Source organism: Brienomyrus brachyistius, chromosome 19, assembly GCF_023856365.1.
Source record: "Brienomyrus brachyistius isolate T26 chromosome 19, BBRACH_0.4, whole genome shotgun sequence".
NCBI classification, from domain to species: Eukaryota; Metazoa; Chordata; class Actinopteri; order Osteoglossiformes; family Mormyridae; genus Brienomyrus; species Brienomyrus brachyistius.
Window position 1 is genome coordinate 19,708,380 of NC_064551.1, and position 21,963 is coordinate 19,730,342.

At 46.2% G+C, this 21,963-nt stretch overlaps 1 protein-coding gene across 3 annotated transcripts in view; it reads left to right on the plus strand.

Annotated features, from left to right (window-relative positions):
• Positions 1-1,069: 1,069 nt before the first annotated feature.
• LOC125714900 (prospero homeobox protein 1-like) overlaps positions 1,070-21,963 on the plus strand; it is a 31,452-nt gene continuing 10,558 nt past the window's right edge. Inside the window, exons 1-5 of one of the 3 annotated variants that reach the window (XM_048985962.1) lie at positions 1,070-1,414; positions 4,983-6,776; positions 11,603-11,711; positions 12,150-12,278; positions 19,764-19,958. In XM_048985962.1, coding sequence (XP_048841919.1) covers positions 5,050-6,776; positions 11,603-11,711; positions 12,150-12,278; positions 19,764-19,958 — 2,160 coding nt within the window. In that variant the 5' untranslated portion in view covers positions 1,070-1,414; positions 4,983-5,049. Of the gene's footprint in view, positions 1,415-1,443; positions 1,660-4,982; positions 6,777-11,602; positions 11,712-12,149; positions 12,279-19,763; positions 19,959-21,963 lie in introns of those variants that run through there. The other 2 variants (XM_048985963.1, XM_048985964.1) reach the window with 2 other exon arrangements.

The window sequence follows — 21,963 nt, forward strand, 5'->3', positions numbered from 1 at the left end:
CAGCTTTTCATATTATTTAAAGAAAATAACCAGTCCTAGTATTGTATAACCGAATACGGAAAACACCTCGTGAGGGAATAAAAACGTCATATTTCATTCTAACTATGAAGTAGTTTGACTTAAAAGCCAAAATATATGTGTTATTTCTGTCTGTTCAGTCAAACAAGAGGCGACTTAGTCTGCAAACTGGAGCCCGTTCTGTGACGGCTAGAATAAATGAAATTTTAGGTATTGATATTTCCTTAACGATCTCCCACCGGTCGGATAATTGTGCACTCTGCTGACAAGCGTTTTTGTTGCTGCTTTGTGACACAACAAAAAAAGCAATATCACACGAACTAAACGTGAAAATTGCGTATTTAGGCAACGGTGACAAAAATTGATGGTTAAAATGTTGCTGCATGGTATAAGATGTAAAGTTTTATTTACTTTGTTTTTCACTATGGCATGTTCCAAACTTCTTGAAGGAATGCACATCGTACGACGACCTCGCGTCTCGGGTGTCATTTAGGACGGCAGTATTTATATATTTATATTTATCGCTGGGTAAAATAACATCGATTCCTTTTTTTAAAACGAATGAAATCCCCATAGACAATATAGGCATGTAGTGCAACAAATAATTGAAATAAAACATAAAAGCTCCAGTTTTATCGAAGCCTTACTGAAGATGCTTATAACATTAAGTTTTATTTGAATCCTGGATTGTGTAACACTTCAGAAACATAATAACAAATTGCTAGAAAATACCCACCTTGTACGGCAGTTTAAAAGGCTAGAAAGTACTTAACTTGACAATAGTGATGTCTCCGGGGATCATTAAATCAATTATAAACTGTTACTGTAACTGTCGCTATAAATCAACTCTAGTGTATTTAAAACCAGTTTAAAATATGCATTTACGGCTGTATGCAAACGCGTATCTATTGTTAGAGCATGGAAAAAAACACACGTCCCCTCACACGTCTCCCAGTTTCACTTGCTCGTTTTCAGCAAAGGTACAATGTCGCCTTTTAGAACGTAATGATCACCCAAACCTTATTATTCGGCCAACTTCAGTGTTTTGTATTCCTCTATATCCGCCGGACAATTCTTATTGGTAGGTGAAAATGTTACATCACAATGATTATGACGCGCCGTCTTCCTGTTTCCTTCAGCGGCGTCTTAAAGTGAATCTTGTTGGTGGGAGCGCGCCTCAGCCGCAGCTCTGCCCTGCTCGTCTCCAAGAGAAATACACTTTCAGTCCAGAAAGGAGAGCGGCGCAAAAGAGCCTCTCTCCTCCTCTCTGCTCCTCTCTCACGCTCAGCAAGCGTCGCTCCCTCGCTAAGAGAAATTGCAATATTCATCACCAGGCGAGCAGCCCTCCGTGTCCTTTCTCTTTCATCAGCGAAGAAGCTCGATTTTCCTCTCATTTGTAAGTAACCTTGTCCTTTAGGTAGCTCCCTTATTTGCTTGGATCGGGCGCGCGGAGGAGAAAAAACAAAAAAAAAAAAAAGAAACTTGGAAAATGTGCCGGTAGATGTCTGACCTGATCGACTGAGCTGTACGACACTGCAATATGTGTTATATCTTAGATGGTTTTAATAACATGTTATGATGACGTGTTTCGGTTTGTCTTTTTTCATCGTGAGAATAGTGCTAATTTGGGAACTTTAAAAAGTAAGTAGCGCGCGGTGCGATATTGCTGATTATTCGTCCCGTGACTTTAATCGAGCTGATTCCTGATTAGTGGAAAATATGTTTATTTACATTTGTTCAGACTATTTTAAGTCAGTAAATTGTGCTTTAAGTGGTGTAAATGTTTAGTCTTATGCGTTTATAATATTCTTTCTGCTTTATTAATCACATTTTCGTTTTCGTCAGTATTGGTACATTAAATTAATTTTGTCAATTTTGAACTGTTTAGAGGTGTCTCCGTTTATGTTGGTTTTGCAGTGAGGCGTCCGACGTTCTCGTCTCTCCAAGCGACTACTTTCCCTTATCCACGCGGATCATAATATTGCACCAGAAGTAAAATCTCTTTTAAAAAAGTTATTTGCATTTTATCGCTGAAAGCCGGCCAACACACGACCTTCTGGCAGTTGGTGATTTCTCTCTTTTCATGTCTGCGATACCATTTAATCATCATGAAAACACCAGTGTGGATAATAATATGATAAAAGAAACGTAATTAAACTGGAATATCAGAAACAATTAAAGTATAACGGGATCGGTGACACAAAGCCCCGGTTAATGTATGTTTACTTTAAATTGCTCAGCTGTACAATCTGTGGCTTTACTCCAGGAGAAAGTTACTAAACAAACATATGCATGAATGTATAAATTAACCATTCCTATGTTTTTTTCTTTGTCAGCACTTTTTGGACGAGTTCCTATCTTTGTTCCGTACACACTGGTTTATGTTATTGAGTATCAGCTTCGTTTCCCACTTATTTCCGGTAGTATGATAAAATGAGCATCATTTTGCATTCGGGTTTGTGATTCTGAAGAGATGGATCACATGTAGGACCTGGGATAGTGGGGAGCCGTTTCTCGTTTTATTGAATTTATATTGAAGTCCGGATGGAATACTGCGCATGACCAATAGGAGACAGGTGCATTGTGTAAAAAGACAGGTGCGAGTTGCTTTATTTCCAGTAATAACGACTTTGCATAATATACACCTCTAGGCGCTAAACTATGTGTTTGTCTAACTGAGGTCTATTGTGAGCTGAATCGTTGTGTGTTTCAGCCGTTGAGGCCGGTTTACTGTGTTAGAATAAAGCGGTACACTGTTTTAAGGTTTTAATTTTTTCCTTTTATTCTGCTTCTGAGCTTCAGAAACGGAATGGAGTAAAATAATAAATACTTACTAATAAAACATAGAACATTTTGCTGTATAAATTTCACGTTAAATATTAGTCCATCGGATTTGTCCGGCATTACAACCAAGGATCATAAAGTTTGCGTGGGGTCGGACTGCAGACTTCGCTTCCCTGAAGAAAGCACAGTCTCTCTGGGAGCGACTTGGCGTTAATGAGTCGCTCGCCTCCCAGTTGGTGTCTGAAGGATGGACCTGCGCTTTCACCTGGGGTTTCATTAGATTAGTAGTTATGCTCTGCGGTGACCGCTACCAGCACGGCATTAATAATTACACTGGCAGTTTTGGCGAAGGCGCTTTCTTTCACCCCCTTCTATGATTCCGATTATATGTCAGATTTTCTCTCACAGAAATCAAGTAATTTAACCTTTTTCTCTCCTCGACGATTGCTGCAGTTTAAATAAATAAGTCCTTCCATAATAGCAGTTTTCTGTTCTGCGTGCTTCGTTTACGGACTTTGTGCGTTTATAGTATCAGTTTATGTTCCCTAATTTTACATATATATGAGGAATTGTGCGGAAATAGAACAGCAGACATAAGGCTTTTAAAAATATAATATTTTTGTCTAGTTTCAGTTTAGGTCACCGTTTGACCTTTTATAATTGGAGTTAAAACGTAAACGTTGTATTGGGCCTTTTAGTTGAGACAATGCAAGCAACTGACAGCTTTATCCTGTAAGAGAGCAGAGTGTTTTACTTCATCATGGGTTTAGCAGCCTACCTTGTTTAAAGGTACAACAGCCGACCCCTCTTTGGACTATGACCCCCAGCCTTAAAGTTACATAGCTGTCTTTACCTGCTAACCTACTTGCTGCCTTTAATGTAATTTCTTAGCTCTAATAACCTCTTTTATTAAACTCAGCCTATTTCTTTGCATATATCTGTATATGATATATATCTGTATATCATAGTCATAGAACTCTTGAATCTTTTTATCCATTATTCCAACTTTTTAATAATAATCCATGTTTATTCCAACTTAAGAAACACACATTGCACTTTAATTGGTTGTATTCTTTCTAGAATGAATTGCTTTACTTAACTGGAACAGTACAAGTCTCACATATAGGAGAGTGCTGTTCCTATCCACCGTTTTACAAAATGAACTTTGCTGTGAAGATTTCAAGTGGGTGGCAACTGTTTATCTGTTATCTGTTTTTTGGGGGAGTTTTATTTTCTGAAACGAAGACTTAGAAATGTAGAAATGTCGACAGTACACGACTCTAACATTCTGAGGGTAATTTGTACATTTATTATTATTATTATTATTATTATTATTATTATTATTATTATTTTGCTGGATCCTGCGGGAAATTTTCTGCAGACCAGCTTAGCTGTGTAAGTAGCATAGATAGCTGTTGCATGACTGTACAGTGTAGATGTGAAGATTGTTCACATGACGCTGAGCAGTTACCCACCAACCAACAATGAACATAATTATTAGGGACCATAGGGACGAAGGTTGTGCTGTATGAGAGCACCTTGTCTTTTCTATTGGTTTGTTTCGACAGATGTGATCAGTGATCGTGTTGAATCTGAACGTTTCGTTTCATTTGAAATCCTGTCACTTCCTTGATGTTTTCATGACCCTAAATATCCATTTCTATTCGTGGTTTGTGACCACAGTACTGCAATGTGTGACATATGACTAACACCTGTATGGAAAATTTCTTATGATTAGGATTTGAAACCCACCAGTGTTTTGCCAGATTTCTAACCATAAAATAAACCTAGTTGATGTTGCAATTAGTGTCTAATACTGAGATCAGTTGGCTGAATATGATGTTTTGTTCATTTTCTCCCTGAGTGTGGCACATTTAGTCACATGCTCTTGTTGGAGAGATTATATGCTCTATTCCGTGACTAACAGGTATCATTCTGGACATTTGAACAGCAGAATTTTACTTTCTGGTGCTGCACAGACATTTATTTTGCTCGCTCCATCTTAAATCATTATTATTTCTCAAAAACTTTTATTTTAGACAGCGTATTCATTGCTGTCATTGTAGCGTGCGGCAAATCCGAGTGGCGTCGGGTGCATTTTGTTTTATTCGGGATTGAGGTCAGGAAACTTGGAGAAATGTAAAGAAAACGATTCATTGTGCTCTCGCTCTGTTGGACAGGGTCCCAGGATTGTCGAGCTGTGCCCAGCTGACAGGCTTTTGAGGATGGAGCAATAGCAGCCCAGTGATGCCTGACCATGACAGCGTAGCCCTCTTAAGCAGACAAGCCAAGAGACGAAGAGTTGACATTGGCGTGAAAAGGACTGTAGGGACAGCGTCTGCGGATTTCACTCGAGCGAAAGCAGCCGTGTTCAGTGCCATGAATCCCCACAGCTCCGAGCAGGACGTCGAGTGTTCGGTGGTGCAGCACGCGGACGGGGAGAAGTCCAACGTGCTCCGCAAGCTGCTGAAGAGGGCAAACTCGTACGAGGATGCCATGATGCCCTTCCCCGGCGCCACCATCATCTCCCAGCTCCTGAAGAACAACATGATGAAGAACGGCGGCAGCGAGTCCAGCTTCCAAGGAGGTGGGCTTTCCGGCACGGGCTCCGAGATCCACCAGGAGGACGCTTGCAGTAACTCTTCCCAGGAGTGCCTCTCGCCTTTCGGCCGGCCGGCCACCAGCCAGCTGGATGTGGAGCGGCTCAGCGACGAGCACCTGAGGGCCAAGCGCGCCCGAGTGGAGAACATCATCCGCGGCATGAGCCACTCACCCAGCGTGGCTGTGCGCACCGGTGAGCATGAGCGGGAGGGGCCGCCCCAGCCGCCCGGAAGTCCGCGCGAGAGCTACCGCGAGAACAAGCGCAAGCAGAAGCTGCCCCAGCAGCAGCAGAGCTTCCGGCAGCTGGTGTCGGCGCGCAAGGAGCAGAAGCACGAGGAGCGCCGTCAGCTGAAGCTGCAGCTGGAGGACATGCAGAAGCAGCTGCGGCAGCTGCAGGAGAAGTTCTACCAGATCTATGACAGCACCGACTCGGAGAACGACGAGGACGGGAACCTCTCGGAGGACAGCCTGCGCTCCGACAGCGCTGAGCGCCAAGGGCAGGACATGACGACCGACCGCTCCGACAACGAGATTTCTGACTTGGACCCCGGGCACTTTCTAGACCGCGCCCGGGCCCTACTGCAGGAGCAGGCCTTGATAGGCGAGGGCGACAAGCAAAAGCGCGACGGGATGCGGGCAAAGGGCCAGGGGCCGCCCTCCATGCACGCGGAAGGGAAACAGCTGGCCGAAACCCTCAAGCAGGAGCTTAACACGGCCATGTCCCAGGTGGTGGACACCGTCGTGAAGGTCTTCTCCAAGCCCTCGCGCCCGGTTCCTCAGGTCTTTCCACCCCTCCAGTTGCCTCAGGACCGCTTCGCGGTGAATGGAGAGAACCCCAACTTCCATACAGCCAATCAGAGGCTACAGTGCTTCAGTGATGTCATCATTCCCAACCCCCTGGATTCCTTTGCCAGCCTCCAGGTCTCCAGTTCCAACGACCAGACGGAAGCCTTGCCTCTGGTGGTCCGGAAAAACTCCTCCGACCACCAGTCCTCCTCAGTGGGCCCTCATGGCACCCACCACCACCCATCTCTGCACCCATCCCCGCTGAGTGCTGCTAGCATGGGCTTCACCTCTCCATCTTTCCGGCACCCTTTTCCACTTCCTCTCATGGGGTACCCTTTCCAGAGCCCTTTAGGCGCTCCGTCGACTGGCTACCCCGGCAAGGACAGGTCCTCTCCGGAGTCCCTGGACCTGTCCAGGGAAACCACCAGCCTGCGGACCAAGATGACTTCCGGTCACCTGCACCACCATCGTTCCCTCTCGCCATCGCATCCAGCCAGTACCACTGAGGGTCTGTCCTTGTCGCTCATTAAATCTGAGTGCGGGGACCTTCAGGACATGTCTGACATCTCTCCATATTCAGGAAGTACAATATCCTTTTTCAAAAGAAATGGTGTGCAGTCTTAGTCTTTCTCCTTCTGCTCCTAGTTCTGTTTGTGCTGCTTCTCCCCTTCTTCACAAATGTCTGCTCAGATACACAAACAGGCGTGTTATAGACACCCTTCCCAGCCGTCCCTACAGGTAGATCCAGCTTGGTCTGTAACATCTGACGATGCGATCTTGCAATTTTAATTGGCCACACCACTGGTTTCGATTACTCTTGATTGGTGTAGGAGGTCTGCGGATTGAGATGTCTGGATATTCAGTCTGTCTATTAATAAAAAACTAGAGGTGTAAAAATCAATTTAATCTTTGTAGTTGTTCTTATGTTGCTGTGTTTGGCTTCTGGAACGGCGCTGCTCATTTTGCTCTCCTATTATCACAAACGAGCATCAGAGACTAATTTTGTCAACGCTCAGGAATTAATTACTATGCCTAAGTACAAGTGGTAGAATGGAAACAGGCAGCTGAGCTCAGTGCTTTCGAAAGGGTGGGAGGCCCTCGCTAAAAAGTGGGCGTTTTGTTTTCTCCCGGCCCGACACATCGATCCGACGGGTACGGCCATGCGGCGGGTGCAGCGGGTGTAGCGGGTGCGGCGGGTGCAGCGGGTGTAGCGGGTGTAGTGGGTGTAGCGGGTACAGCGGGTGCAGCGGCTCTGTTCCCAGGGCGCGTTTGCGATACATCGCCAGGAGAAGCTCCGTTTTCTCCGGCACGGGTTGCGTGTGCAAAGGTACAAAGCGGCACTTAAATCGTGGATGTGGTTGAGGACCTGTTTTTAAAGGAAAGACCAGGGGAGGGCAGGAAGACCGTGTCTGCTCCCCCCACTCGTGCTTTTACAATAGGCTGTAGGGTATAATAAAGAGCCTTGTTCTGTCTGCTCTTTCTTATCACATTGTAAAAAAGAATAATCGCAGTTTCTATTCTTATTTGTTATAAAGATTTGTTGACAACCTGAGGCACCTATTTGCTGTTGCTAGGCAGCCAAATAATCCCCCCCCCCCCATCTCCTTTGAATGCTGCGTTAACAGGTGTTTGCTGGTGGCTGTTTATCTTTCATTTGTTCTTGTCTTTCTTGACCCTGAACTGAATGGTTTCCAGAATCACCCCAATCCCAATTCTCCCAGTGCTTTGAGCTGTGTAGCGAGAGGCAGCTTTTAATAGCAACACCATGAAACATTTTTCACCTTCAGTCTTATTGCTAATTATTGTAATAATGAATAACAACAAATAGATATATAATATAGTATATCTGACTATATAACTAGTTATTTAATTAATTTATAATATGCATAGTGTCCCCTTAACATTGATTTCTCCTGCTAATAGTATTTCTGCTGTAGTAAAGTGAAAAAATAATGGTAAATAAAACAACATTTTATGATATAGCCCCCCGTAAAGTAATCAGCGTGTCATCCAGAGGTTCAGCTGGCCTCTTACTCATAGGACCCAGGTTGTACTAAAGTAGTCGGCACTGTCAGCTCTCATCGGCGCTCCAGCGAGTTTGCGCGATGTCACAGTGGTGGGCGGACGTCAGATGAACTGGACTGGTGCTCGTACCCTGATGAGAGCAGGGATGGTAACTACAGACGTGTATCTTTTTGAGGCTTTGGGATGCCAAACAGTAGCTGCCTGTGAACCTGTTATGTTGCATTACGGCTGCCTCTTTAAAAAGGAATAAAACGGTTTCAGAATTATATAGGTTTGTGAATTTAGGCTAGTCATTGACCAAAAGCAGGTCTCCCCATGTGAAAGAGAAAAACAGATTGCCTCTCTGGGTAATTATAAGAAGTGTGGTTTTCACAGTTGGCCGATATAACAGATTTCTAGTTCCCGTCGTTCAGGCTAATTGAAATTATTTATTAGTGGAATTATTGTTCTTAATCCCATGATCCTGCCTCTTTGCCCTGAGGAAGGCAGATCTGCACACCCAACAGAGCCCAAGTGCTTTTCTTAAATTGAACGCACTCAAACTTGCCACTTGTGCCAGTACATTATGCCCCGGCCAGGACACAGAACCTCTATAGGCTTGCAAAGTAAAGCTGCGTAATCAAATAAGTTGTATTCAAATGGTTTAAAGAAACAGACTGTTGATTGTCTTCACCTGGAGGAAGAATGTCCTTCCCTTTTTAAATTTTTTTTTTTTTAATGCAGTCTCTTTGCATCTCACAAAAACAGGCTTTTTTCAGTTTCTCGGAGGATTTGCATTGGGGGTGCAGGCGCCGCAGCCGCTGAGACGGGGGCAGGTGACGCACCTCTCCGGTTCCGTGTCTCCTGAAGTACCGGCACACAAAGGAATCTTCCTGACCCTCTCCGGAGAGCCGGGCCCTGACGGGCTGCTGGAGTGGCCTATTGTCCGCTAACTGCGCCTGGAATTGGCCATTTCAAGTCAGGCCTTTCGGGACCCCCCCCCCCCCCCCCCCCATCACCACCCCAACCCTCCTCCCCTCCCCTTAGTTTTTGCTCGTTTTCTTCATCTGAAAAGCATTTCTAATTTTGCCACAGTCTGATTAAAAACTCGACTGTCTTTTTTTTTTTCCTCCATCCTGTTCCGGCCACATTTATCTCTTAAGAGTGTGTTAAAAAAATCATTTAGTACCACCTATATATAGGTTTTGTTGAGTTACTTACCTGCTAGACTCTTCTGTTTAGGGTCCAGACTGCCTCTTATTAAGCGGCTCTTGACACCGGCTCACTGATGAGTTCGGCCAGCTGTCTGTGGTGAATTTTCACTTGACCTCATCCAAGGCTTTGCCACTGGGTTCCTCTTAACATGAAAATCAGCTGGAATTTGTAGTTCTCGCTCGATAATATGTCTAAAGGCAGATAGTTGGCATGACTTACCTCACATCCGTGTGATGTTTCCTTATCAAAAGCTGACGTAACCTTCCCTTTTCTACCCGCATGCTTTTATTTACGTGAGACTTTTCATGGCTGCCGTATGTCCACTGACGGATGCTTTTCATGACTCATTGTTCATGTATGTATCCTGGAAACCCGTCTTCTTTTCCTGGAAGATGTTTGTTTACCAGAATTGAGTTTTGTGTTTAAAGTCCATCTATTTATTACCCCCCCTACCTCTGGTTTGCTGCTGCCTCAAACGACGTTTTCCGTCATACGTCGTCTACGCGGATAAACTGGTGTTTCTGGAGTTTCGTTATAATTCGGGGTCTTTTTCTTCCGGAGGTCTTGTAGTTTTACAGGGAATGTCGTGCAGGTGGTGGATTAAAGCAAAAAAGCAAAGAACGAAAAGAACAGTTGCACCAAACAGGAGAAAGGATGTGAGCCGAAAGCCTCTTAACTGAGATCCCTGATGTGAAATGTTCACAAATCTCGCCTGCAGTTTCAAAAAATAGCATCTCTGTTTAATTAATTTTTATTAAGAATCCCACTTAGACCCCTTATCCCTTCTCATTTCCATGCTGAACCCTTACTCTGCTTTCTGTTGAGTAAATAATAAATACTTCATTTTTTCCCCATGATCTGAGGGAAATTAGTTTGGCTCCTTCAAAAGTCCTGCCCGGGCAGGAGGGGACAGCTTGCAGCCTCCGCTCCCTGTGCTGTTATTTCGCATATGCCTTATGACAGATGGTGGTATGGAGAGTAAGGCTCCTTTATTCTTCCCTATCAGACTAATGGAGGTCACCTCTGGGCTCTCAAGTCCCATCCTTTGGCACAAGGAGCTTGTCAATCATCTGTGCCGTCATTTAGCCCCGGAACGGCGAGGAGGCTCTTGCCAGATCCCGACTCGCTGACCTACGAAGACATACGGTTGGCACCAGCTGCCATTTGTCCGTGATGTTGTGTTTATGTGCATCTCTAAAGGGAAAAACTGAAAGATGCCACTGTCACACTTTATCCAACTATTTAAATATGGTTAATTAACCACTTGAAAATGTTACATTTCATCTACTTTTTAATTTTATCATCCGGTGTCCATCCAGACTTCGAGAAAGGAGATTATGTTACTTTATAGTCTGAAGACCACAATAAAATATGTGGTCATAGATGTATGAATGTTGTTCTGTAGGTTCCCGGTTAAGGACCTGGCCGCTTAACTCCGAAAGTGATGCTTCCCGTCGTGTACTTTTATAAAATAAAAAATCGACATGCTTAAGTTTTGGCATGTAATGTTTTGATGGATACTTTCGCTACGCTCCTTCCAGGGGTGGGATGGCGCGAGAACTGACCTTGTGGGGGTCACATTGATTTCCCTCCCTCATGCGTCTTCATTTCGGATAAATTATAAAGCCGTTAATTTGCCGAGGAAATGGCATGGCCGGTCTGTGGCACAGATGTGGCCAAAGCCGGCCCGGCTGCCAGCGTGGGGGAAGTGCCAGCTAGCTAGGGGGATAATTGGAATGCTTAGATTGCTCCGGTTAGTCCTTCTTTCTCCTGGGACCTCTTCAGCAGCTCCTGTTTACAAATCTGGAGGGCAATGCTTTTCCCAGATAAATAGGGCCTTTATTACGGTAAGTAGGCATTTATTGATCTGCCGTCCCGCACGTATTGATCAGCCGTCGATTTTACGCCGTCGTGCATTTTATAATTTTTTTTGTTTTTTTTAAATGGAAGAATGGAGTATTGTCTTTCTTGGCATGTCTGATCACAATCGAAAGCTCCCCTTTAGCGTTGGGAGTAACAGCTTTCTTTGTCAGTATTATGCAAATTTTTTTAGGAGGGGGAGGGTGAGGCTTATCTTAGTCTGCTTGTAGAACGTAGGCTTCCTAGCTAAGGTGATTTATTTATTTATTTATTTACTTTTCGATTTCTGGTGGTCAGATCCATCGCCTCGTCTTCCTTGACTCCATGCTTTGCAAATTCAGGAAGGGCTTTCACCTAATCACTTGAAGAAGGCCAAGCTGATGTTCTTTTACACCAGATACCCCAGCTCCAACATGCTGAAGATGTTCTTCTCTGACGTGAAGGTAGGTCGCGCTATCTGCCGCCTTGCTGTGCTCGTCTAAACTGTTACCAGAATTTTTTTGTGGATCCGTCCTGATTAATCTCAGGCATGTGCTTGGTCATAATTCCCTAATAGATCCCCCAGTTAAAATCATATCTAGCTATATTTCACTTAAATATTTTTTTTTGAGGCCCACAGAAATTCGAATCTGTGCATCACACCGATGCACGCTGTGGTAATCAGCAGAAGCTAACGCTCAAAGCTCTGTGAGCTGTGTGTGAGTGTGGCAGTGCATTGTGTCCCTGCGTGTGGAGAGCGTCAAATGAGAGGAGCCCAAATTAAGAATAGAAACAATGGCCCTGATTGTCTCTTATTTACAATTTAATTTGTTGTTGATGTGGTGTACAGTGTGCATATGAGGGGGCCAGATATTGTGACAGATTCAGGGCACATTATTCAGATGAGGCAGCAAGAGGTTGGCGCTCCCGGCAGCCCCCACACCCCTGTGCCCAATGGAGGTCTCATCCCTGCAGCCAGGCCGCGTTCTCCCATCCGAGGGTCCAGGGGTCCACCTTCACAGAGCCTCCTGGTAACCCGCGCGTTAATCCTACCACACTGTCTTACAGAAGCTGTCAGACCCACCGCTAGACGCTATTGTATGTTTTAACAATTACACCAATACAGCATTTTTTAAGTCACCGTTAAAATCTAACCTCTTAGCTAATTAGGACTTTTAAACAACTTGCTAATTTTAAGCACATTTTCTTGCATTCTTTGTTCTTTATCTTTAGCTATCTTTCTTCCCCCTCATAACCCTAACCCTCTCTTTCTTCCCTCCATAACCCTAACCCTATCTTTCTTCCCTCCATAACCCTAACCCTCTCTTTCTTCCCTCCATAACCCTATCCCTCTCTTTCTTCCCTCCATAACCCTAACCCTATCTTTCTTCCCTCCATAACCCTATCCCTCTCTTTCTTCCCTCCATAACCCTATCCCTCTCTTTCTTCCCTCCATAACCCTATCCCTCTCTTTCTTCCCTCCATAACCCTAACCCTATCTTTCTTCCCTCCATAACCCTAACCCTATCTTTCTTCCCTCCATAACCCTAACCCTATCTTTCTTCCCTCCATAACCCTATCCCTCTCTTTCTTCCCTCCATAACCCTAACCCTCTCTTTCTTCCCCCTCATAACCCTAACCCTCTCTTTCTTCCCTCCATAACCCTAACCCTCTCTTTCTTCCCCCTCATAACCCTAACCCTATCTTTCTTCCCTCCATAACCCTATCCCTCTCTTTCTTCCCTCCATAACCCTAACCCTCTCTTTCTTCCCCCTCATAACCCTAACCCTCTCTTTCTTCCCTCCATAACCCTATCCCTCTCTTTCTTCCCTCCATAACCCTATCCCTATCTTTCTTCCCTCCATAACCCTATCCCTCTCTTTCTTCCCTCCATAACCCTAACCCTCTCTTTCTTCCCCCTCATAACCCTAACCCTCTCTTTCTTCCCTCCATAACCCTATCCCTCTCTTTCTTCCCTCCATAACCCTAACCCTATCTTTCTTCCCTCCATAACCCTAACCCTCTCTTTCTTCCCTCCATAACCCTATCCCTCTCTTTCTTCCCTCCATAACCCTAACCCTATCTTTCTTCCCCCTCATAACCCTATCCCTCTCTTTCTTCCCTCCATAACCCTAACCCTATCTTTCTTCCCTCCATAACCCTAACCCTCTCTTTCTTCCCTCCATAACCCTATCCCTCTCTTTCTTCCCTCCATAACCCTATCCCTATCTTTCTTCCCTCCATAACCCTATCCCTCTCTTTCTTCCCCCTCATAACCCTAACCCTCTCTTTCTTCCCTCCATAACCCTATCCCTCTCTTTCTTCCCTCCATAACCCTATCCCTATCTTTCTTCCCTCCATAACCCTATCCCTCTCTTTCTTCCCTCCATAACCCTAACCCTCTCTTTCTTCCCCCTCATAACCCTAACCCTCTCTTTCTTCCCTCCATAACCCTATCCCTCTCTTTCTTCCCTCCATAACCCTAACCCTATCTTTCTTCCCTCCATAACCCTAACCCTCTCTTTCTTCCCTCCATAACCCTATCCCTCTCTTTCTTCCCTCCATAACCCTAACCCTATCTTTCTTCCCTCCATAACCCTATCCCTATCTTTCTTCCCTCCATAACCCTAACCCTATCTTTCTTCCCTCCATAACCCTAACCCTCTCTTTCTTCCCTCCATAACCCTATCCCTCTCTTTCTTCCCTCCATAACCCTAACCCTATCTTTCTTCCCTCCATAACCCTATCCCTATCTTTCTTCCCTCCATAACCCTAACCCTATCTTTCTTCCCTCCATAACCCTATCCCTCTCTTTCTTCCCTCCATAACCCTATCCCTATCTTCCTCTTAGCTAATTAGGACTTTTAAACAACTTGCTAATTTTAAGCACATTTTCTTGCATTCTTTGTTCTTTATCTTTAGCTATCTTTCTTCCCCCTCATAACCCTAACCCTATCTTTCTTCCCTCCATAACCCTAACCCTATCTTTCTTCCCCCTCATAACCCTAACCCTATCTTTCTTCCCTCCATAACCCTAACCCTATCTTTCTTCCCTCCATAACCCTAACCCTATCTTTCTTCCCCCTCATAACCTTGTCCTTTCGTTTTCTTGGGAATCTTGTTTCTTGTTTTTTTTTTGTTTTGTTTAGTAAATACAGAATTTGTCATTTTGCCGCTTGCATGTTTAAATGTTTTGTAAACCATAAAGTACTGACGCACAAAAATGCCACAACGCAGCTTTTATTGCCTTGAGAAGCCAGGATGCATGTATCCATGCGACGCTGCTAGCGGGCCCCGCCGGCCCAGGGCTGGCTTTCGGCTCACATGACCGGTTTCTAAAACAACGTCAAGCAGTCGGGTGGCAGCACTGCTACAGAACTGCAGCAGGCTGCCCGTTTGATCGACTAGTTGCCAAGTGTGGGAACCAAAGTATAAACAACTAACTAATTGTTGGATAATGACCCTGGGAATGATTGGTTTAAGATGTATATTTGGGGGTCTGAACGGATGATAATACACATGGGAAAACCCACTAATTGGGAAAACTGCAATCCTATCCCTTTGGCTAGACTGCCGTCTCTCCGCAAGTGACTGAGAACGTTAGCTTATCGATGATTTGCCCGACAATAATCTCTGTAGTCATTCAAGGAAAGGTTGGGGGCAGCTTTGTTAACATACTTTATGGTGTAGGTGTTTAAATGGGGTTACAAAAATGGCAAGATGTTATTTCAAGATCTACGCAGCTTGATACCGACATTTGACGGAGATCTGCTCAATTGTGCTATTTAAGTTGTTTCATGTGGTCCCGGTGCTGCAAGTGCACTGTGGAGTTTGGGTCAGTCAGGTTTCCATCCTCCCCCCTGGTGATAGCAGACCCTAGCGAAGCCTGCCGTTTGGATCCTAGTTCCGGCAACGGGGTCATGTTTCTCGGTGCCGATTGTGTGGAGTCAGCCAGTTGTCAGGTGGGGATTAGCATCTGAGCTCCTCCTCAGAAGTACGACAGGAAGCCATTTGGGCGTCTTCATAAAGGTGAGGGTTTTTTTTTTTTTTTGAAGCGCAGGCAGGTGCACAGCGGTCTCTGTCTAATTTCCTGATGTGTCCCAGCATAGCAGATGGCTGCGATGAGACTTGCGTTGATGCTACATTTGTTCAGCATATGTCTGGTGCGTGAAGTGACTTACTGGCTTACCGGCCTGCTAATTTATGCAGGTTAGCGTTGTGCTGCGACTCCCTCCCTCAAGGCTGTGGAAGGGACATTAGTCAAGAAGGATGCATTTACTGCCTTCGCTGTCATTTATCCAGGGCTGGACCATGGGGGTGAGGGGGGAGCAGCCTGCAGCGTATCCTAGGCAGAATAGACCACAAGGCCGTGGTGCACCGTGTGGACAGGAAGCCAGGCCATCGCTGGGCGCAGATACACACTGCAGGCAGACTAGAGTTGCCAGTTAATCAAACTGCATGTGTTTGAGCTGCGGGAGGAACCTGGAGATGCAAGGAGAACATGCAAACTCTACAAACACTGCGGCAGGATTCAAGCTCCCAGCCCTGGGAGTGTGAGGCAACGGTGCTACTCTGTATGAGTGGAGCTGGGATCTCCTCGTGGGGACTCGGAGTAAAAGGGGTGTCTAGTAGTTTGCCTGTCAACAGAAGTGTTACATAGAGCAGGCAGAGAACAGCACATTTTCTTTTCCCCCAAAACTTTGCCTCACCGCGGACTCGGAATAAGCCAAAGCGAGCCCTCCGGCCATGCTTGGAAATCCCAGGCTCGAACCTGTGCACTTAAGAACCTGTGAAAACACAGTGGGGGTGGGTGGAGAAAGTGGCTAAAAAAGAAAAAATGGGGGTGGGATTTCATGTCCCTCATCAGGTTTTTATCGCACAGAAGGAAGTTGCCGGAGGTGTGTTTTTATTTTGTGCCGCGGAGTGACGTCCGGGGCAGGTGATTGCATCAGTCGCGGCGACCCTGAGGAAGAGCGCCGCTCGTCTGCTCGCTGCTGGCTGCGCTAAGGAGCGATGACCTTTCACAGGCCCGTGAACACGGCCATGAGAGGCGGCCCCTGCGGCTCGCCGGCACCCCCCGAGCAGATGAAGGTGTCAGGCTGATTTGTTTTATGGCTCCTACGACCATGTTTCTTGAATATTTAGACATTTTCCCTTGCAAATACACTGGAGCAGAGGTGTCCCAGGGGAAGCGTTAATCAAAGTCTCTGTCTCTGGTACGGAGGCAATGCTGACCTTTCGCTGAAGCAATTAGGGCCTTTTTTTGTACGGAACTAGAGCGGGACAGATGCTGCAGCGTGGCCCCGGCCCGGCGCTGCCCGCTGATATTACAGCGTCCCTTTGATTCTGCTTTTGATTTTCCTTATCATTGTTTATGTCTCAAACTGCAGGCTCTATGCAGATGTAAATATTGCTGCTAGTGCTTGGGGAAGCATCAGAGATGTTAATGAAGTGATGTTGAGACGTACGGGAGAAAAAAAACGGTGACTGTCTTTGAGATATGGTCAGTTTTTTGTTGCCTTCTTGAATATGATGGAATATGGTGATTGGAGGTCATGTGCGTGTGTGTGTGTTTGTGTGCATCTGGTCATCTGTGTTTTACATTATGGGGAACAAATGTCCCCACAATGTTGAGACCTTGTGGGGACAATTTTTCAGGGAAGTCAATTTTAAAGAAATCTGTGAATGCAAACAAACTAAGAATACTGAAAGCCATGTATTTTATTTGGTTACTTATGGTGATGGCTGGATAGGGGTTAAGGTCGTCATGTTGGAATTAGAGTTTTCCCATAGAAATTAATGGAAAGTCCCCACAAAGATATAATTACAAACCTGTGTGTGTGCACGCAATTTGTGCAGTGTATGTGTGTTTTGATACTGTGTGTATTTTGGGATTTTGTGTTAGATTTTTTGTGATTTTTGGTAGAGTGTGTGTGTGTGAGACGCATGTGTTTTGCATAAAGTGTGTTTTTATATGTAATTTGGAAGAGAGCATGTGTGTGTATTTTGATACGATGTGTGTGTTTTTGCATGTGAATGCACGTGTCTCTGTGTGTGCCTTTTGCTACAGTGCATTTATATATGTTTTGGTACAGCGTCTCTGTGTGTGTCCGTGTGACTGTTTCTGTACAGTGCCTGTGTGTGCATGTGCGTGTGTTCATGCCTGTATGTTTGTTTGACTAGCAGATGACATGACATTTAATTGCTGAGTCGTCATACTGCCGTCGCACGGCCCTTTGTCTGCCTTCCTGCAATTCCGATTCCCCAACAATGCGCTTTAAATCTCCCTTTATGCGCCTCTGTCAAACCATGTCATGCGCACTTACTTTTTTTGTAGTCTCCGTTATGTCATCCGGGGGCCATTCCAGAAAAAAAATCCCCCCGCCCCCCCCCATAGCCTTGTTCGTATGAGACAATGTCTTGTAACAATACTGGAGTCTAATCTCCATGTCAAAGCAATTCTCATCCCCCAGTGAGCAGCCTTCTATCATTTTGTAATGTTTTGTTTCTTATTCTGAAAGAATTAGAAAGGCACAGTAAGCCGGTACTGGGCTTTGCGCCCTTATCTCAGTGTCTGGAAATGGGCACGGGGGTATTTTGCTGGCGAGATAAAAACAGGAAGAACTCCAAGTTCAGCAGATCCTAATAGGTTTAAGTTCTATTGAAATCGGCTACCGGGAGATCAGATAGCTGGGGCCCTCGCTTGCTGCGTGTGTGTGTGTGTGTGTTTGTGTGTGTGTGTGTGTGTGTGTGCCCCCCCCCCCAGAAAATAGCATGAGCTGGATGGGCAAGTGTATAATTTTTTCAGGGGGTTACTTAGGCGTTTCAGCGCTCGGAGGCGGGAGCGGTGTGGTGATGACTCAATCGGCCCTCTGCTCGATTATCTGTAAGGAGTCTCTGCGATTAGGATTCAGGGGGAGGCCTTCTGGGAAACAGGCCTGCCTTCTGTTTCCAAGCCACTCAGATTGGCTCCCATGAATTTTCATTCACTTCATTGTCTTGAATTTGCGAACACAAAGATGTCCTTCCATACAGTAATTAGCAACCCCCCCCCCCTCAAAAAAAAAGCCCTCCTCTGTCTGCTGTTCTATCTCAGCTGGGGGTGTCATATTCTCATGGCCACTTCAATAAGTGCTTTCTGATATTTAATTGATGTATATTAATGTCTCTTTTAATGTACCCACACTTTGGGGTTTGGGGTGTGCCGGGGAGGGGGGGGGGGTGAGTACCCACGACGAGCAAGGTTTAGGTACAAATCCCTGGCAGAAATCCTTTCAGATTTATTGGGTGACTTCTGAATACAACTGACCCTTGCATGGAACCCCAAACCACCCCCCCACCCCCCAGCATAGCACGGGTCACCTGGCAGAGTCAAAGGTCACAGAGGGAGGGTGTTCCGTGTTCCGTGAGAGGCCTTGCCACAGAAGTAGTGCAAAATGTGCATGTCATGGAAGGAGAAGGGGAGACGTTTTTTTTTCTGATTAAGATGCTTGTTACGTCGCTGCTCAGCAGAGGTGCACGACCGTAATTCTCAGACAAATGCAGCCCGCCATATTCAGGTTTTATTTTTCCTTAGGAATTTAGCTCTGCCGCGCTCCGCGACTGTGCTTAAAGGGCCCCGGTGTGGAGATGCCTCGGGGCAAATGACAATTAACCTTTCTAGCAGGTATGGAAATTCGCACTCAGGTGCTCAGCAGACGCTGGGCATGAATGTGATTACATTTTAACCAGGGGACTAGTGGGGCGAGACAGCAGGGTCTGCTCTGCGAGGGGGGGGGACTGTGCTGAATCAGAATGGACCATTTGTGGTCATACTGAACCCATGTGGTGTGTTTGTGTGGTTAGAAGCTCTGAGGTGTGATTCATGTACCAGGGATCACATTAGGAAACACATTTTTGGTGAATATAAGTAAAATTAATGAAAAGTAAAGCATATGCCTCTAAAAATGACCCTGGGGGAGTGTGTGGGGGGGGCACATTCGGGGTCCACGCCTGGCTGTGCCAGTGAGGCACCTGCTGGCCCCCACCCCATCGTGTCCGAAGTGGTCGCTGAGCTGCCTGCATGCATCGTGAGTGTGGTTTTGTGGCCCCACAATGTAAAACCTGATACTTTTTACCTTTTGGGGTAAATCCACACAAGGAGGAACAATTTTATAAAAGTATGTAACTGCAATCAAAAAACTAAAAATGTTCTCCCCTTGGAAATTAATGGAGAGTCCCCACAAAGATATAATTTACAAACCTGTGTTTGTGTGTGTGTGTGTGTGTGTGTGAGTGTCCCGAGGTTGTTGGAACAAGAAAGCGGAAAGCAAGTTTGCTTTATTTCAAATGTTACTGGGTTAAAATTCCATTCAGAAGACTGCAAAGGCTTCTGTGGTTGGTAAGAGAGGAAAAGATGGCCGACTGTCTCTGACTGGTGCGTGGGGTCCTTCTTCTTCTTTGCCCGTATCAAGGTCAGCTGCCGACTTTAACAGCCCGTTTCGTGTCTCGCCCCCATCTCCCCTCCCAACCCACAGTTCAACAGGTGCATCACCTCCCAGCTCATCAAGTGGTTCAGCAACTTTCGCGAGTTCTACTACATCCAGATGGAGAAATTCGCCCGGCAGGCCATTGGTGATGGCGTGACCAGTGCGGAGGAGATGACCGTGAGCCGTGACTGCGAGCTCTTCCGCGCCCTCAACATGCACTACAACAAGGCCAACGATTTTGAGGTATGACTCCTTCCAGTAGGCGGAGCCTGCTTTTCAGTCACATGGCATCCAGAAGCTCCTCCTCCCTAACTCATCCCCCCTCCCCCCAGCCTACCATCTGTGATGTCATCCTTCCCATTTCTGCTTCTCCTGATATCTGGTTGTTGGTGTTTAAGGCATGTTCTAGATTTATTGAGTTTGTGTTTCCGTGTTTTCTTAACGAACTTTAGCTTATTTGTAATTAGCAACGCGATGTTTGCAACAGGAAACTACTAAACGTGGTTCGTCGGCATTTATAAACGCGACGTGTCCGTCACACTTCCTGGGCTGGCTGTAGGGGGCGTCCCTCCACTTCTCCATCCTGCTTGCGATGTTCTGAATTGCCGTCGACATTCTGATTGCGGTGGAAGCTATGTCATCACCCAGGACGTACTCAAGCCGGGGGAAATATTCACACGTTCACATGAAAGCCACACTTCCCGAGAGCAGGAATCTCCGTCCATCAGTAAAGGTTACTCCACGTCCTCTGTGTTTTCCAGGCCGGCACGCTCCCTCTGTGAAATGGAGTTGTCAGCATCAAGGTCATGTGTCTTTCCGTATGGGGGGGCGGGGGGGGGATGAAGAAGGTGATGTCCGGGAGTTGAGGCGTCCTTGTCAAATACAGCGCGCGCCATAAAGTACCGTCCTCACATCTGCTTGTGTCCACGGGGACTCTGTCCATTTAAATATGATCAAAAACGCCTTCTGGTTCTCAGCGCGCAGAAAATAAAGTCCGCCCCTTTAATCATTTGAATAAGTCCGGGAGGCTTAAGGGGGCAGCCAGGCAGGAGGGATGGGTGTGTCTTCCCTCGTTACTGGGAACTTTTTAAGGAGCCCTGTCCAATTTACATGCAGAGACTTTGAATTTGCAAACTGAAAGGTGAAAGACAGTATGAAGAAGACTTTTATTGCAGGAGATGTTACGTTATGGCGGGGCGGTGGTGGCAATTTGAATATTGGGGGGGGTGGTTTTTCTCTGCAGGTGTCTGGGCAGGGAGCTGGAGGAGCTGATTAGGGCGTGACACAAAGAAAATTGCCCAGCAATGCAAATTTTTTTTTTTTTTTATGTGAGAGAGAGAGGGGGCGAGAGAGAGAAACATCTGAAGTACATTTCAGGAAAGCGTCAAAGTTTGTTTTAACTTGTCCGTGATACTTCAGAGGGCAGCATGATGTCGGCCGTTTCCCCGGCCTTCCTCAGAGACCCCTAACTTACAGCATCTCATTCCCACCCGTCTGTGCGATTCTGCCACATTTTGCCGTGACTCCAGCCTACCGCCGGTACCAAGCCGCTCTCCCCGTTTTCACGTCATCATTGTTGCATCTCCCTTCTTCCTCCTGCTGTGTCGCCTCTTTCATCCTCCTCGGATTTTATTCCTCCTATTGCCCCCCCCCAAGGCCATTAAGGAGATAAATAAATAAATTAGAGCTGAGTGCCATAATTGCCGCATTCCTCGCCGGCAGGACAGGATCCAGCGGTAATTAAAAGGCTTCACTAATTGCCTTGTTTGCTGCCGTTTTGGCATCTCAGGGCCACGTTTCTCGGTGCATACACCTCCCTTTGGAGTTCAGCACCTCGGCCTTGGAAGTGTGAGGGGGGGGAGCAGCCCCATGTTTAAACTCCCAGACACATAAATGCTTGCGGTGCCATGTTGAAGCCTTCACCTGGCACCGTGGGGCACCCTCCCCCCACTGAAAACTGTGATCACACTGGTTTACGGTGATGGGCAACTTGCCATGATTGGCCAATCAAAGCCCATGCTTTCGCCGAGCCACGGTCCACGGCTCATTCTCCTCCTCTGGGCCCCGCCCATGGTGAAGTCACCTGGCCGGAAGGCATGGTAGACCGGTGCCACCTTCCCGTATGACAGATTGACTAAATACTGACTCCTCATTGGCTGACAGCTGGCAAGCCCTCGAGGTGCTGATCTTCACGAGTCACAGGAGGCCCTTCCTTTGCTGTGACTCTCCATAAGTCTCCCCTTTTGTA